This window comes from Vanessa cardui, chromosome 23 (genome assembly GCF_905220365.1).
Source record: "Vanessa cardui chromosome 23, ilVanCard2.1, whole genome shotgun sequence".
Lineage (NCBI taxonomy): Eukaryota > Metazoa > Arthropoda > Insecta > Lepidoptera > Nymphalidae > Vanessa > Vanessa cardui.
This window is the reverse complement of record NC_061145.1, coordinates 2,647,274-2,665,396: the sequence shown is the minus strand read 5'-3', so window position 1 is coordinate 2,665,396 and position 18,123 is coordinate 2,647,274. Positions and strand designations below refer to the sequence as shown.

At 36.9% G+C, this 18,123-nt stretch overlaps 1 protein-coding gene across 2 annotated transcripts in view; it reads left to right on the top strand.

The window, feature by feature from the left end:
* LOC124539695 (thyrotropin-releasing hormone receptor) overlaps window positions 1-18,123 on the top strand; it is a 126,006-nt gene that overhangs the window by 75,924 nt on the left and 31,959 nt on the right. For both annotated transcript variants that reach the window (XM_047117023.1, XM_047117024.1), the window contains exon 3: window positions 16,518-16,698. In XM_047117023.1, the coding sequence (XP_046972979.1) occupies window positions 16,518-16,698 (181 nt within the window). The remainder of the gene's footprint in view (window positions 1-16,517; window positions 16,699-18,123) is intronic.

Genomic DNA, 18,123 nt, shown 5'->3' with positions numbered 1-18,123 from the left:
TAAGTTTAAAAGAAAGTTATGTGTTTACAAATTGATTCTATTGCGAAATAGACGCTTTTCGGAATGTGGCACTGTTGCTAAATAAATTGTATTTTACTTACTTTTATTTTATATGCCAACCCGACGCATTTCAAAATGTAGCCCTATTGTCTATAAAATTTTGCCTGATAATTGACGACTTTTTGAGATGTGGCTGACTGGCTCAAAAAACACGTACGACCGCGCCGACTCTCAGGTTGCAACTAGCAAGATGGCCGTATCGCTCTGAAGTTAGCTACCGAAACGTTAAAATGCCAAAGAGGCGTTTGTGTATTTTAGTGATTTAGAGTGCAAAATCGATAAGTGTCTTTGTGATTTATGAAAATAAGGTTCATTATAGTTAAATTTTCGGCATAAAAGTAGTTTTTAGAAATTTTGATATGTGGCCCTTTCGTTTATAAGCAGCGACATATTAATATTCAAGGACACGGCCAAATAAAAGAAATAACAAAACATCAATAAACAATCTTATATATTTACAAATAAGGTTAAAATTCCTTTATTAAAATAATATTATAAGTTTGTTCACGCGACCCAATTAAAAATACTAAAGTTTTAGTAAATTTCTGCAAAACGCGAAGTATTTAAATTAAGTTCAAAGAATAATTTGAGAGGATATTTTTTTATTTTATTATTATTTTTTTGCCGCCATTTTTTCGAAGGTAAATTACCGGTCTTTGTCGAAATATTCCTATCCTTATTTATACCATATTTTTACAACTTCTGAACTTTATTAATAATAAAGTTCTTTTCTTAGAAATAAATATTTGTCTATGATTCCATGGTTAGTATAAAAAATAGTACATTAAGTTTCATTTAAAATAAGCACTCTTTACACTAAAAATGAACGAATCCTATTCGAAATCATAGCTGTTCTAAATACCTGTATTTTTTTTATAGTTCCCACAGAAATTCACTTGGTGGTAGGGTTTCGTGCAAGCCCGCCTGGGTAGGTACCGACCACCCATCAGATATTCTACCGCTAAACAACTTTTGAAGAGTGAGTGAGCCAGTGTAACTACAGGCACAAGGGACATAACGTCTTAGTTCCCAAGGTTGGTGGCGCATTGACGATGTAAGGAATAGTTAATATTTCTTACAGCGTCATTGACTATGGTTGATGGTGCTACTGGTGACCACTTACCATCAGGTGGCTCATATGCTCCTCCGCATTTGAAGTAATTAGATTAACTATTATGTTATAATTGTTTATTTGTTAATTGTGCTATTTTTTTTGTTTACCCTAAAAATTAACTATTAAAAATCATTGATGTCTATAATACCTATATTTCATACAGAGCTCATAAGATTCATTTTTATGTTGTTAGTTGTTTTTTTTTTGTTTCAAGCTGAATGTCACATGGGCAAATGATTCTGATGCCTAAGTGTTCGTTTTCATCCATAGACACTGGCCACCATATCTACCAATTAGGTATTAATTAATTAATTTATTGGACATCACATAATTTTACAGTGAGTCAATATATTATAATATTTATACTGTAATTTTACAAAATGTGTACGCATATAGCGTTTACGATATTTCCAGGACTAGACAATTAAATTATTATCAATCCCTTTTTTATTAAATTTGTAGGCTAATGTAGCATTTTAATGACGCTTAAAGTTTACAGAATATTCAGAAATGGAAGAAGAGGAGGGCAAGTGGAACTAAGATGTAGCATCGGCAGATTCAATAACCCGATTATAGCCGATTCACACAACCAATAGAAATAATTTACTATCGCGCCATTCGATACTATTCGTCGCTGTAGATTCTCGCGTCAGTTCAACCCGAGAAAGTAAGTGCATGTAAATCGACGTGTCAAATTGACGAATATGTTAAGTCATACGATATTACACGTTGTTCCGTTTGTGTAAAGATCATATTCACATAAGAAATAAATATTGATAATTTGGGATGGCGTACTTATTTCGGATGTGATCGGTTCTACGAATTTTGCCGATCCGTCGTACTATACTGGAATGGGCATTCGCTTCTAATTTTGTAGTCGCTTTTACTGTATTATTGTAATGTTCTACGTGCTCCATCTGCCTTGTGCTTTGCAAAAGGCAACCTCCATATCTATAGAAGATGATTAGTGGTCCAATTGTCCAATCACACCAATCAAAATTACATAGTTAATCGTATTCTTTTTTTTATCGTGAAGATATTATGGCGAGTCGAGATGGCCCAGTGGTTAGAACGCGTGCATCATAACCGATGATTACGGGTTCAAACCCAGGCAAGCACCGCTGATTCATGTGCTTAATTTGTCTTTATAATTCATCTCGTGCTCAGCGGTGAAGGAAAACATCGTGAGGAAACCTGCGTGTGACAAATTTCATCGAAATTATGCCACATGTGTATTCCACCAATCCGCATTGGAACAGCGTCGTGGAATATGTTCCAAACCTTCTTCTCTAAGGGAGAGGAGGCCTTTGGCCCAGCAGTGGGAATTTACAGGCTGTAGTTGTATGAGCTCAAAAATATACGCAACAAGTATACTTAGTATATGTATATAGTAACCAAATGAACTAAATGAAATCGCTGTCTGTCTCAAAGTGCTCTTAACATCTCAAACACCAAGAAAACAGATGTGACATTTTAGTTTCGGCACAAAACTATTCGACTAATGAACGAACGGTTTGATCGAATTTCATTCACTAACAGCGATATTAAATTTCGCGAACGAAATTGTTTTGGCAAGATTCAGACTGTCAAAGAGCAATTACATTCAGTGTTTAAATCGCTTAGATGACAGATATGACAGGTTTGATTTAAAATCGGGTCTTAATAAATGATTTTTTAGCACATTTATTGCTTTAGTTTTGAATATTATAAGGATTGTTTTAGGCAGTGGCGCATTTACCAATAGGCTAAGTAGGTTGGAGCCCGGGGCGGCAGATTTAGAGGGGCGGCAAATTCAGCACAAATTTGTTATTATCTTACAAAAATAAAAAAAAACTTATAACTATATGTATAAACATTACTTCCGTAATCAGTATACTCGTCATTACACAGCGGGTTGGAAAAATAATCTAGTAACTGACAGAAATATCACCCAGTTTATAATCATACTAAGAACGGGAAAAGAACCGATGTAATGAGGACGATAGAACACAAATCATAAATGTTGCAAAAAAAAGTAGAGGCGGCAAAAATCTAATAGCTTACTAGCGGCAGATTTGTAAATACGCCACTGGTTTTAGGATAGTGTTTGGAGCCCTAAACGTCGAGTGCGCCCAAGCACGCCGGGTTTACCCACTAAAAAACCAGCGGTACCCTCTCCGTCTTTCGGCGGACGCCACGGGATCATTTACGCATGCTACCGTGACACCCTGACGGTCGGCCCGCCTATACGGGCCTCCAACACCTAGGGGGGATTCCCAGAGTACTGGGACCCCCCTGGTCCCTGCGGCGCCTATTGGGGCGGGGGTAGAAGGTGCGTGTAGCGCCTTTTCCTTCTCCCCGGTCGTCTTCTGCGGAGCGAGTCAGCGGCTGCAGTGTTTGGTGGGCTTAGTGCAAGTCTGAATAGGTACCAATAAGTCTTCGACTTTTCTATTTGTATAAAATATTGTTGTGTTCCGACTTGAAGGGTGAGTGAGTCAGTGGAACAAATAGTCAAAATGGACATTACACATAACAACTTAGCTTAGTTTCGAAGGTTGCAAGAGCATTCACGACTCCGAAGCATACTTCATATTAACTTGGATATCTTTTAATGTCTGTGATGGTGAGTGCCTTACCATCAGCTGGTACACGACCCTTGAAAATCAAATCTAATCAATATATTCTTAACTAGCATTGCCGAGACAGTATAATTATAATATAAAGAAAACTATTGATACAATTACTAAATGTTGATTTCTAACTACATAATAATTTTAATGGGACTTGGCTATTATGAGACCTCAAAACTTTTTACGATAAAAAGACTGTAGCGAGAGGCTTGGATTTTTTTTACATTTAATGGTTTTGGTGGGATAAAATATATACAATATAGCATAAGCTAGAGATCAACAAAATACTAAGTATATATACTGTTTTTTTTCCATTTATATTATCTTATATTAAGTAAAAATAAAATGCCTTATTTATGGATGTTTTTTTTTTTAATATGAGATGTTTCTAATAGACAAAAAACAAGAGATATGTAAGAGTATAAGAGAAGTATAATAAGTAAAATTAATACAATGTACTCTTAAAATTATTGATATAATTGTCTGTTACACGGGTACCACATCTGAGTTATTAATCTATATAAATGCATTGTCGTCCAGGGGTTAACACAACGCATGTGTATACAATACTCCGATACTGGCTTTCAAGCTGAGAGGGACAGTTGGAACTCGTTCAAAACTTACTATTATTTATATTCTAAACTATTATTTTTCTCTTTAATGTAATTGTCACATTTTAGTGTTGAATTACATAAAAAAATATATGTCGAAGCATCAAAAAGTTTTTATTCGTTTTTTTTTTTTTATCATACATGCTGGCGACGTCAGTATGACGTAGAGCATATGACAGCGAAAAAGGTGATCATTTCAGAAAAAAAAAACAATTTTACGAACGTGAACGACTAGACTGAACGGCATGGTGTGACGTAAGAGTGGCAAATACGGTCAATTCAGTGTTATGTTATTAACAGCTAAACTATATCTATGAACTTTAACTTCAAAGATTATATTTTTAATATCATCATATCTGATAAAAAGTATTTTTTTTGTATGGTATAGGTTGGCGGACGAGCATATAGGCCACCTGATGGTAAGCGGTCACCATCACCCATAGACAATGACGTTGTAAGAAATATTAACTATTTCTTACATCGTCAATGTGCCACCAACCTTGGGAACTAATATGTTATGTCCTTTGTGCCTGTAGTTACACTGGCTCACTCTACTTACTACTCAAAATTACTCAAATATATGCCTAACTCATCCTTATATATATTAATATTTTTAAAAAGCTGGTATAGTTATTTTATTGACAATGTATATTTTTCCGTGCAAATTTTTCGAAAAGGACTCAATTAAAAACTGGTTTCGATTTTAAATGTTTTAATCGATTTTAAATACGAGGTTTCCCAATCATCTCTATATTCATATGTTTATACCATCTGTATGTAACTATATATACATTATTTTATGTATGTTCGGCTATAACTATTTTGTTTACGAACTGATTCTCATTTTGTTTTTATCGTTTTTGCCTTGGTCTTCGTAGCTGCAAGGTAGTCCCTTCTCAAATTAATTTTATTTATATATTGTTCAGTCTCTGAAATGTTCATTTTGGAAAATTAAGGTCATGTTTTTTATGATTATTATCATCAATAGTAACAATGCTCATTTTAAATGTTTTACAGATATAAATATAATTAATATATACCTTGTTAGTGAGAAAAATCGATTCCATTACAAGTTAACTTTTGTGCATACATAAGACATATTCCAAGCGATTTCCTTAAAGTTCTGCTTTTAAAGTAAAGTAAAGTAACAGCCTGTAAATTTCCCACTGCTGAGATAAGGCCTCCTCTTCCATTAAGGACACCACGCTGTTCCAATGCGGGTTGGCGGAATGCACATATTGCAGAATTTCGATGAAATTAGACACATGCAAGTTTCCTCATGATGTTTGAGTTTGAGCACGAGATGAAACATAAACACAAATTAAGCACATATATATAGTGGTGCTTGCCTGGGTTTGATCCCGCAATCATCGATTAAGATGCACGCGTTCTAACCACTGGGCCATCTCAGCTCTGATGTTGAGATGGCCCAGTGAGCTGATTCTGCTTTTATTGTCACTATTTACGTACATAATAAATCACTACTCCACGTAACTGCCTTCATACATTGAAGTAGTATTAGATTGAAAATAAATCATGAATCTATAATAAGAAAACATTGTTATTATTTAAATCTCGACCAATGACGATGCGTCTATTCAAGGTCAAAGTTTATTTGGCTTTACTTCTGTCAATGTTTGTATTGATGGCTGAAGAACAAAAAAGTTTTTATATACATATTTTTACACATACAAGAATAGGGTACTTTCGGTGGTGAAATATAAATTATGAAAGTTGATAAAACTTAAAGATTATATAGAAATATACTTTAAAATACTGAGTCATAAAAGCAAATTATTACTTTATTATACTAAATTAAGAAGTCGTAATTTTTAATCTACATGTCACGTCACCTAAATCACGAGCCGCCATGGTGTGACGTAAGAGCGGCAAATACGGTCAGTTCAGTGTTAAGTTATTAACAGCTAAACTATATCTATCAAGGATTTACTTTAACATTAAATTAAAAAAAATTAAATATAAAATTTATTTGTACGTGTTTATTTATTAAAATGCAAACCGGATTTGTAAAAGCAGAATGCCGGTCGTATTTATGAATATGGGCTGTTATTTATACAAGTGTGACGTCACCAAAATGAGTGACAGCGTTTTTTGCGAAAATAAAAAGATTTAAATTTCTTAAATTATTTTTGTCAAAATATATTTTTTTGGCTTTCTATGAGGATATATAACATTTTGATGTACTATTTTAAGCACCGTAGAATAGTCTATTCTTTTATTCTTTACATAACGGCCATAACATACAAAGTAGAGATTAAAAATTGTTCAAATAATGACCGCGTGGAATGTCATTTCCCCGTGACGTGAAACGCAATTTCGATTCTCTGGGTGAAAAATGAACCAACTATGTTACCAGTAGCAGTAAAGTGTTATACTTGTAATAATTTTAGATTTATTATTTTCTACACATTGTATAACTATAATTTAATTTATGATATATCCATTGACTATTTTTAGAATGTATGGTAATGTCATATTTTAATTTTTCACGATTAATACTGGCTGAATATCTGGTACTGGCCGGTAAGGAATGTCAGGAAAATCGAACGTGGCGGCAGTGTTTGGTTACAATGTGTATTATTTTTTAATCATGAGAATTATAGACTAGATTTAGATGTAAAAATACTGGATGTATATTGTGAAGCATGGGTTCGTGAGTAACAGAACTACTAACACAACATTATTTTATGTCACTATATTAATTTACCAATCGATACATATTAACATATATTATTTATCCGCTTATTGTATATAATTATATCCTTTTACCGCCCATCCACGATTCTAGCTATCTTCTCCCCTGCCCGTTCAAAATCCACCGTCTTTTGTTTTTCTCGTGCCAGGCAGTACCAGTCGCCGCACCACGCCACGAGAGGAAGTGACGGGAGTCCCACAATACGGTGTCGATAGCCAAATCAATAATAATTATACTAATAAATGTTATTTCAATTGAAAACGTATTTAAAAATCAAAGCCGTACTAAATACTATTATTTCAATTAAAATTATATAAGTATATTTAAAAAAATCATGGCATGTTAAAATAGTGTTAAAAATTGAATCTGGAAGAATACTTATTTTTTAAACTCGTGACCATCCTAAGAATAAAGTTTTCGCTTAAATGTATAATAACAAGATATTCTAATCGAACTTGAACTATTGGCCTTGGATGCAACCATTAGTTAATCTAGTTTCTCTATAATTTGTCGTGAGATATAAATGGTTTCAACTTTAACTGTAGTTAGCCAGTAAGTTTCAGAGGATTTAAACGTCTCAAGTCGACTTTAAAAGATTTACAACGGTAATACTTTGGAGTTTTAAGGAATTTCCTGCTCACATTCTATTCTCTTATATTTTATTTTGTATGGTTTAGATTTTATTTCTGTGTAATTGCATATGCGAAGTTTAAAAAAGCATCAAAATGTCCTCCAGAGACATATATTTTGGACTATTTTTATGGTAATGGCATATGGTATGGCAAGGTATTCGTTTCATTGAAAAAAACATTAATAAACAAAGTATCTTATTAATATTAAGTTCAAGATTATATATATAAAGACAGAAGCGTAGAGTTATATATGTTAATTTTCAGGCAGAATATATTATATACATATAATCGTATTTAACTGTCATAATTTATTATTTTGTGTTTCGAATGATGAAAATAGGTAATGAGAGTCCTGCCGGTTCTTCTCGATAGAATCTACATTCCGAACCGGTGGTCACTTTAGGTGGTAAATTTTCTGTTCAGTTGTTAGGAATATTTTCTGAGTTGAGAGTATCTTTTGTGCTATTTCAGACTATAATTGATCTCTGTGCCAAATTTTCATCAGCTGTTCTGACGTGATTTAGTAACAAACATCCATGCTAACTGTTGTATTATAATTTTAGTGAGATTGTTAGGATGCAAGAGCCGAGATGGCCCAGTGGTTAGAACACGTACATATTAATCGATAATTGCGGGTTCAAACCCAGGCAAGCACCACTGGAACATTCATGTGCTTCATTTGTATTTATAATTTATCTTGTGCTTGGCGTTGAAGTAAAACATCGTTAGGATGCATGTATCAAATTTCATAGAAATTCTGCCAAATGTTTATTCCACCAAACCGCATTAGAGCACCGTAGTGGAATATGTTCCAAGCCTTTTCCTCAAACGGAGAGATGGCCTTAACCGAACAGTGGGAAATTTAAAGGCTGTCGTTGTTGTTAGGATGCATAATTGTGTCCTATATAATTGTCCATCAGGTTTTTAATTCGTAATTAGTAACGAAAGAGGATGACAAAAGTAAAACTAAGGAAAAGCAAGGACCCGAATTTGAGATATAAATAATGCGCTACTACAGCTTGAAGGCTTTTGTAAGTTTTAACAAGCTATAAATTGTCAAAACGCTGTCAACTCTGCGTTTTAATATTTACAAGTAGTGCCTGTAATTAAACCAGATAACAACATTTTAATTTTAAACTACAAGATGAGTGATAAAATATCTTTTTAACCAATTTCAAAAAGGAGGTAAATTTGTTAGAATTGAATAATATAATATAATATTTGAGTGATTTTAATTTCAAAGATATTAAATTCAAAAGAGATATAGGTAAATTACTCGTAAGAAAATATAGGTAGGTATTTATAGCTTTTATTATTATTTTTTTTATTTGTTTTCATTCATATATAATTACATTTTTAAATATAAAATATGAACATAAAATATATTTAAAAATATAAAATACAGAGGCCAACCAGTGGCGGGAACAGGGTCCAAGCCACCGGTGGTCAGGGCTCCAGCGAGAGGAACTTCCTCACAATACGCGCCGTGCCGAGGAGTACTGCCTTCTGCATCAGGCCCTTGACCCAGCTACCTAACGAGAGCCTCTTAAGGTGTTGATCGAGGCTCTTGGCCATTAGGCCATTCGCTGAAACAACTATCGGCACAATAACTGCTGTATCCACATCCCACATGTCGACAACCTCGTGAGCTAAGTCAAGATATTTTATTTGTTTATCTTTCTCAGCCTTCACGAGATTCTCGTCATGAGGGATGGTGATGTCAACAATTATCGTGCGGCGCTCTGACCGGTCTATCACCACTATATCAGGCTTGTTGGCGACAACAGTCCTGTCAGTGATTATAGATCGGTCCCAGTACAGCGTGATATGACCATTCTCGAGAACTGGGTCGGGCACATACCTGTAGTATGGTACCTCTGATACCACAAGACCGTATCGAAGTGCAAGTTGTTGATGGATAATCTTGGCCACTTGATTATGTCTGTGCAAATACTCTCCGTTAGCAAGACGAGAACAACCGGAAATAATATGTCTAAGGGATTCGCCCGGAGTGTGACAAGCCCGACATATGTCCACCGTGCCATCCCTCACAATATACTTCCGGTAGTTGTTCGTCATGATAACTTCGTTCATAATCGCACAGACAAAACCTTCGGTTTCACCAAATAGGTTGCCGAACCGTAGCCAAGATACGGACGCCATAAAGTCCACATCGGGTCCATGAAGGGCCCGATAGAAGCGTCCGTGTAACTCCTTGCTCTTCCATACTTCCTTGCGGTTCTCAGTACTTAGTACTACAGGTTTGCGCCAGTTCTCTTTGCCTAAGGAGAGCGGAGTTAGTCCCTTGTCTATTGTAACTACATCTCGGTGCATATCCAAGTCAGTGTGGAGAAAATACTCCCTGAGTTTGTACACCTCACGGTTATGTAGGGTCTTGGCATTTAAAAAGCCACGGCCACCACATCTCCGTGGGATGTACAATCTCATCACCGAAGACCGAGGATGATGCATTCGATATGTAGTCAGCAGGACACGGACTCTCCTATCCAATGCGTCTAGTTCTTTTTGAGTCCACTTGAGTATGCCGAAAGAGTACATCAAGACCGGCATGACCCAACCATTGAAGGCGCGAACCTTATTGCCACCTGATAAAAGACTTTTGAGTACCTTTTTCAGGCGACCAAAGAAACGCTCCTGCAATGATTGTTTCATGTCGGTCACATTGATGCCTAACGCTTCCGACATACCCAAGTATTTGTATGATTCGTTTGCGGACAGTGACTTAAAGTTTATGGAATCTGAAAGTTGTAATCCGTCAGATTCCACAATCTCTCCTCGCTTTACATGCATAACCGCGCATTTGTCAACTCCAAATTCCATTCTAATAGAATTACTAAAAGTTTCTGTTACCTTTAGTAACTCTACCAGTTGTGAATCTGAAGGTGCAAAGAGCTTAAGGTCATCCATGTAAAGTAGGTGGGATATTACTTTACCTCCTCTCCGCAAACGATAGCCCAGCCTTGAGCTCTCCAACAGAGTACTTAGAGGGTTCAAGGCTAAACAAAACCACAATGGACTCAAACTATCGCCCTGGAATATTCCCCGCTCGATCCTTATCGGTTCGTCATTACTATGAATCGTTCGACATCCTGGATAGCGAAGGACTGTCCGCCATTGTCCCATACATGATCTCAAGAAAATGCATAGAGTTGTATCTAATTTATACAACTCCAGCACCCTCAAGAGCCATGTATGCGGCACGGAATCATAGGCCTTCTTGTAATCTATCCAGCATGTCGACAGACTCTTTCGAGAACGACGAACCTGTTGGCTAATGGTCATATCAATGAGGAGTAGCTCCTTAGTGCCTCGTGATCCACCCCTACATCCATTCTGAGAGACGGACAAAATAGTATTATTTTCTATGTGACTATTAATCTTATCTCTCAGAATGGAGGTAAGGAGCTTATAGACCGTCGGTAAACAAGTAATCGGTCTATAATTTTTAGGATCTGTTGCACTACCTGACTTATGGAGCAGGTGGGTGACTCCGGTGGTAAGGAACTGTGGTAGCGACCCAGACTCTAGAGCTGACTGGAACTGAGATGCCAAGCATTCATGCGAGCTGCGCAGCCACTTTAGCCAAAAGCTATGAAGCCCGTCCGGTCCTGGAGACTTCCAATTTGGAACGGACCGAACTGCAGCGGCTACATCTTCAGAAGCGATGGAAATTTCTCCCATCGCTTCCAAAGGCTCGCACGCTTGCCTGACTTCCCGCATCCAGTCACCTTCTATGTGGTCGACGGGTACCGACCAGATGTTGCGCCAAAATGTATTTGTGGCATCATCATCTGGGCGGCACCCATCGCTCACACCCTGGTCAAGTCGCTCCCACGTTCTGTACACCCACCTTTGATCGCTCTGGAACATGCGATTCAAGTAATAACGGTCCACGCGCCGCCTGTACCGACGGATGCGGCTTGCCCATGCATAAACTTTTTGTTTTAGGAAGTCAATACGCTCCACGATATGGGATGGATATTCTTGCGGACTGATACCAGTCCCCAAGAACGCCCGCCCCACGAAACGCATTACACGTGGACGCGTATTCCCTTCCTTAAAACAACATAGTTTTCCAATGAGCACTCTGGTCTCATTAATACGTTTCTCAATCCTGCTCTGCCAGGCCGGTGCAACAGTCTTTGGTCGTGTAGCTCGTTCGGTGTCTTCAAATGTAACACCAGCTACACGACATGCTGCAACAGCCGCACAAAACAGAATTGAGTGCGTATCTTCGAGATTTTCACTGCTCTCGAAATAATCTGCGAGCAGTGAATCCAGAGTGCACACTAGGTCCCTATTCCGTTTAGTCATGGGCAAACGTGGCAACCGTGGCCTAAGCTCAGCGGGAATGTCACGATACTCCCGAATCGCATCCTCCAGTGCGCTCCTCAGTTGATCACTGTACTTACTTGTTGTAATAGCCATGTCACCCTCGCCCTCATCATCATGATCATGACATGGGCCCTGTGGTATTGCAGGAAGTGGTCCCTGTACCACGGGTTGTGACGGAGCGGAAGTGACACCGCCATTACACTGTTCTGAGCGAATTCGATCAAGCACGGTGTCACTCAGCCTGTTGTTACGCAGAATGACCCGCACCTGATCCGACAGTCGTTGAGCCGAGACGTTAATAGCTGGTTCAAGTGCCTGAAACATAGAGAGCATCCTAACACGGTACGCCGTGAGGTTAGTTCCCCCCTCTGTAGCCCCATAGTATGCGCGCATTTTCATTAATGGATTGTGTCCATCGCATGCGCTGCACACCACCACCGGAAGCGGGGACCCCGTTTGAGACCGGTTGGCCTCTGGCTCCCAAGCCCGTCGGTGGCCGGCGTCTCCCCGCTCGACGTACAGGTGTTGGCGACGTCGGCGGGGAGAAGTACTCGTCGCTCGAGCTCGACGCAGCTGCAGACATCAGATTATTTCCCTGTGCGGGGTCCTGTGCCTGTGAGGCGGAGCTGAGCGGCGGGTCCGGAGATGGATTTTTGTGCGCTCGTTGTCTGGCTCTTGTCAACATGATCTTAGATTTTTACATTATTTGTGTTTTGACACTGTCACTTTCATTTTCTGTATACTGTTGTTATATGTATGAACAATCATATTGGTATATAGGCATATTTTATTACTGTTGTATTTTATATACTGGTATTTTACTTTTTTATGTTTTAAAAGCAGATTTAGACTATTTTAAATAAATTTCTTTGAATAATTCTTTGACAGCCCAATTTTTTGCATGTTGACGTATGTGTTGGTTGCCAGTTATTTTATTATTATTATTATTATTTATTATTATTATTATTATTATTATTTTAAATTCAGCAGCTGTTTTAAATTATGGAGTCGGATTATTATTTTTTAAATAATATGATAGATAGGCAGGCTGGAAAATCGGTCACCTGATAGGTTGTGGTCCCACCGCCCCATTGAAATTGAAAGCAATATTGTTACTTGTGAAAACCAAGGAGTTCCTTGTTTACACTGATTTATTCACCTTTAAAAACCAAAACACAGCAACAATATTAAATAAAAAAAACGCAACGAGCTTGTTATCTTCGTCATCATTCTGTATTGCTGGCTGTACATATATGCTAAAGGATTGATGGTATTTTTTAAACGAATTGCTAAGTAATTCTATTACTAAAACTGATAAACTTTAATATGCTATGTTAGTGGCATCTATCACTAATACATAATCTACACTAAAAGTATGCTTTAAACTTTTTTTTATGGTATAGGTTGGCGGACGAGTTTATGGGCCACCTGATGGTAAGTGGTCAACATCACCCATAGACAATGACGCTGTAAGAAATATTAACTATTCTTTACATCATCAATGTGCCACCAACCTTGGGAACTAAGATGTTATGTCCCTTGTGCCTGTAGTTACACTGGCTCATTCACTCTTCAAACCGGAATACAACGAAACTAAGTACTGTTATTTGGCGGAAGAATAACTGATGAGTGGGTGGTACCTACCCAGACGGGCTAGCACAAAGGCCTACCACTAAGTGAAACTACAACAATCTCCAATCATCATCATCAAACTCAACGCAAACTGGCTCAATATTCCGTAGCGCACTTCAATCCACATATTTACTACATAGTAATGTCGAGCCGAGATATCCCAGTGGTTTGAGTGCGTACATCTTAACCGATGATTGCGGGTTCAATTTTTATGGGCTTATAATTCATCTCGAGCTCGGTGGTGAAGGAAAACGTGTGATAACATGTGACTAATTTCAATGAAATTCTGTCCCATGTTGATGCGACAACCCGCACTGGAACAGCTTGGTGGATTATGCTCCTAACCTCCTCAAAAGGAGAGGAGGCCTTACTCGAGAAGTGGGAACTTAACAAGCTGTTAATATAAACTCCGAATTGGTTGAAATATAATTAGTACACCCAATTTCCCCTTAAAATCAGCTTATTCTATCTGAACCGTTGTAAGTATTTTTATTATTCAGATAAATTAATTTAGAGATTCTCAAGCGGCTGAAAATTGGTTGACCTCGTAACTAGGTTACCAGATTAACCAAGTTAAGAAACGTTCTTCAATCCTAAAGAGATCAAGGGTCCTCTTAAGGGCTTTAAAGTTGAGTATTTTAGGTTCAGTGACGTATCAGATTATCTAATAATTTAAATGTGACAGTGAAAACATGATTTATTAAATTTATTTAGAATACGTAGACTTGCAATCTATAGGTATATACAAATATAACTACTATAACTATAACTAGTCTATCGCCGAGTGTAAACGATTTTTAGGGATTTGAAATTTGGTGAGAAGGATCCAATTATTGAGCCACTAAGAAAGGAATTTTGGAAATGCTACCCTCAAGGTCGTGAAATAGGGGTTAAGCTTGTATGGAAGTTCGTAATTTTTTTTAGGTTACAAACATGAGACTTTGTTTTTGGAAAATAAGTAAATACGTATTACTTGATATTCTTTCCTTAAGGGTGTGAAATAATGAAGATAACGAAACCAATTAATAAATTTATTTTACCTTTTCGTCGGGGTCCAGGTCACTGAGATCGTCCCAGTACACCGGAATACCTACTAAGAAATCAGCGATACTCCATATCTTCGGCGGGCCTCATGGGCCCCTGCTACAAATAATTGTATGCATAGGCAGGAAACCTTTCTTAGGTTAAGCTAGCAGAGGTATTAAGCTATGTTAGTGTGACATGTACATAATGATTTTATATCATATGTAATTATTATTATAAGTGGAATGGATAATTTACTTAGATATGAAATCGATGTTTTTAAATGTTTTATACTGAAAAAATATTCGTTAAGAAACCATTGCCTATATTTTTGTCTAACATTGTTATCTTTATACATTAGTAAAAAATGCGGGCCTAATTTATAGTGACGCCAATAAGTGTTAATTTTTAATCCTAATTATGCTGGTATTGCTGGTACTAATGGAATAATCTCTTTTTTTTTCGGTATAAATTTAGACATTTATTAAAATTACATATTATACTGTTTTGGGTAGAGGCGGATAAGCATGTAGGTAAACAGATGGTCAGCATCATCCATAGACACTGATTCAGTGATTCATTTTTAAAACTGGCAACATTAACAAATAAGGTTAAATATCAGTATTTTGTTTAGGATTTCAGCACTTGATTATATTAATCAGAGACAAAACTTTTGTACAGTATTTTTTTGTTTTAATAAATTATAAATATTTGGCTCACAATCATTTTAAAAATAAACGTGAAACGGCTAATCCGACATAAACGGCATAAGCACCCTTAATAAGAAATAATTATATGTTATAAATATCATTTATATATGCGTATAATGTGGCTTTCTACCAGTAAAAATTGAATCATGAGTGCAAGAGATTACCCCTATATAAACACACAAATTTTATATCTTTACTAGATAGCTAGCTCCTGATTTCGCACAGGTGGACATAAGTTTTTATTTTTTTATTTGAACTTTTTATTTATATACTTTTTGTTACTTTTTTTCGACATGTTTAACAATCCTCTTTCTATTTCAACTTATTTACACAAAAACCTTAGTAAATTATATACCTAAACCTTCTTTATGAATCCCTCTGCCTATTAGTGAAATCCTCATGAAAATCCGTTCAGTAGTTTTGGAGGTTATTGCGAACATACAGACAGATAGACACGGCTGGGGGACTTTGTTTTATAATATGTAGTAATAATGTTAATATAGACACTTACACTTTTCGGCAAATATATCGGAGACCCACTATTACAAACTTTCTCTCTTTAACAGCCCTTCTAGAATGTGTTAAAATTAGTTACATAAAAAAATTCATCCATGATTACACGACACGCGACACGACATCCGAATAGCAGACTTGGTTCTCTTTGTCATAATTTCAATTAAAATTCAAATTTAGAACGCACTCAAAGAATATGGTTTTTTTTTATGGTATAAGTTGGCGGACGAGCTTGGGCCACCTGATGGTTAGTGGTCACCATCAACCATAGACAATGACGCTGTAAGAAATATTAACTATTCCTTACATCGTCAATGCGCCACCAACCTTGGGAACTAAGATGTTATGTCCCTTGTGCCTGTAGTTACACTGGCTCACTCGCCCTTCAAACCGGAACACAACAATAATGAGTACTGTTATTTGCAGAATAACTGATGAGTGGGTGGTACCTACCCAGACGAGCTTGCACAAAGCTCTACTATCAAGTAAAATATTTTTTTATCTGTTAATTAATGTTTTGTTAATCTGTCATTTTTTACAGGTCTCGCAGTCCCATTCGTGGAGCTGACGGTGGCGCACGCTTCAGTACTTACAATACTGGCGATAAGCTTCGAGAGGTACTACGCGATATGCGAGCCGCTCCGAGCCGGTTACGTCTGCACGAAGACGCGTGCCACGCTTATATGCGCACTGGCATGGTTCTTTGCAGCGCTATTTACTAGGTTAGTTTATCCCACATAATATATAAATATATTATATAAATGCAACATCAGGCTTTAATCGTTTGCAAGACTTGGAATAGCGATCTTCTATTTATGATAGAGCTATTTCTGGTAAATCCTACCTTGTACGGTATGTATTTGGGTACCATTAGGTAATACTACCAATAAGCCTTTAGTTTTAATGTTTTCGAATTTGAGTGAGCCAGTGTTTTATAAACACAAGGATCAAAACGCGTTGGTTTTCCTATTTATTTATTTGCCCAATTTGTCCATTATCCGATCTAATAAATAAAATTTGTCTTGGTGGTAGGTTGTGGTGGTTAGTGGTAGGCAAGCCTGCCTAGGTCAGCATTGTTGTTTAATTTGAATGATTGAGTGAATGTGAATACTGGAATATCACATATCATCAGTGTAAATCTCTGTTCCCAAGGTCATTGGCGATGTAAAATTGGTTAAAAAATTGGTTAAAAATTGGTCTATGGGCAGTGGTGATCACCTACCACCAGGCGGACCATTTTCTTGCTCTATATCATAAAAAGGTATCCTAAAGCCACAACGACACAATGTTACGTATATTTCACTATATTGCCTTTCCTGAAGTGCACTAACCACGGTTTTGAAAGGAAACATCCACTCCAAATATAGTTAATACTTCGGAAAATAAATCTATTGTAACCACATACATTTTTGTGCCGCTTAAGAGAGAACATTAAAAAGATAGAGACCTAAAAATTATGCTTAGAGGTAGGCCCGACTTAAACCAGGGTGTGCAAAACCTGTGCCAAGGATTTGATAAGCGTGAGAAGTTTTGAACAATTAGAATTAAACGATGACTATTTGGGTCGAAAGAAGACCACCAGAACCCTTGCACACGGGTGCATGTTGATAAGAGAGTTTAAAATGCTGTGTCTCGTTCTTTCGAATGACAGTTCATTATGAGAGAGAGAGAGAGAGAGAGAGAGAGAGATTTCAAATAAACTCCCATTAAAGGCATTTTATAAGTATGACTGGAAGCTGCGTAGGCCTATAAACACGTCGATCTTAACCATAGATCGTCGGTTCAAATTCGGGAAAGTCAAACGTTATCATGGACTTAATTTGTGTTTATAATTAATAATGTACTCGACCTTGAAAGAAAACCTCGTATGATAATCTATCGGGTTTGATAAAATTTTGCTACACCTGTCACCATCGGAGTACAGTGGAATATGCTCCAATCCTTATCCTCAAAAGTAGTGACTTTCCTTATTATTTATTACTTAATCTGTAAAGCTATTTCAAGGCAATATTTTTATCGAAATATTAAATATTTTATACAAAACGAAAGCGACTTTAGCGCTTTAACAAATGCTTGGCCGAGATTACTCCATAAGGATAGAAATTGAAAGCGCTTCAGCTAACAAAAGAATTCGAGATCATTATGCA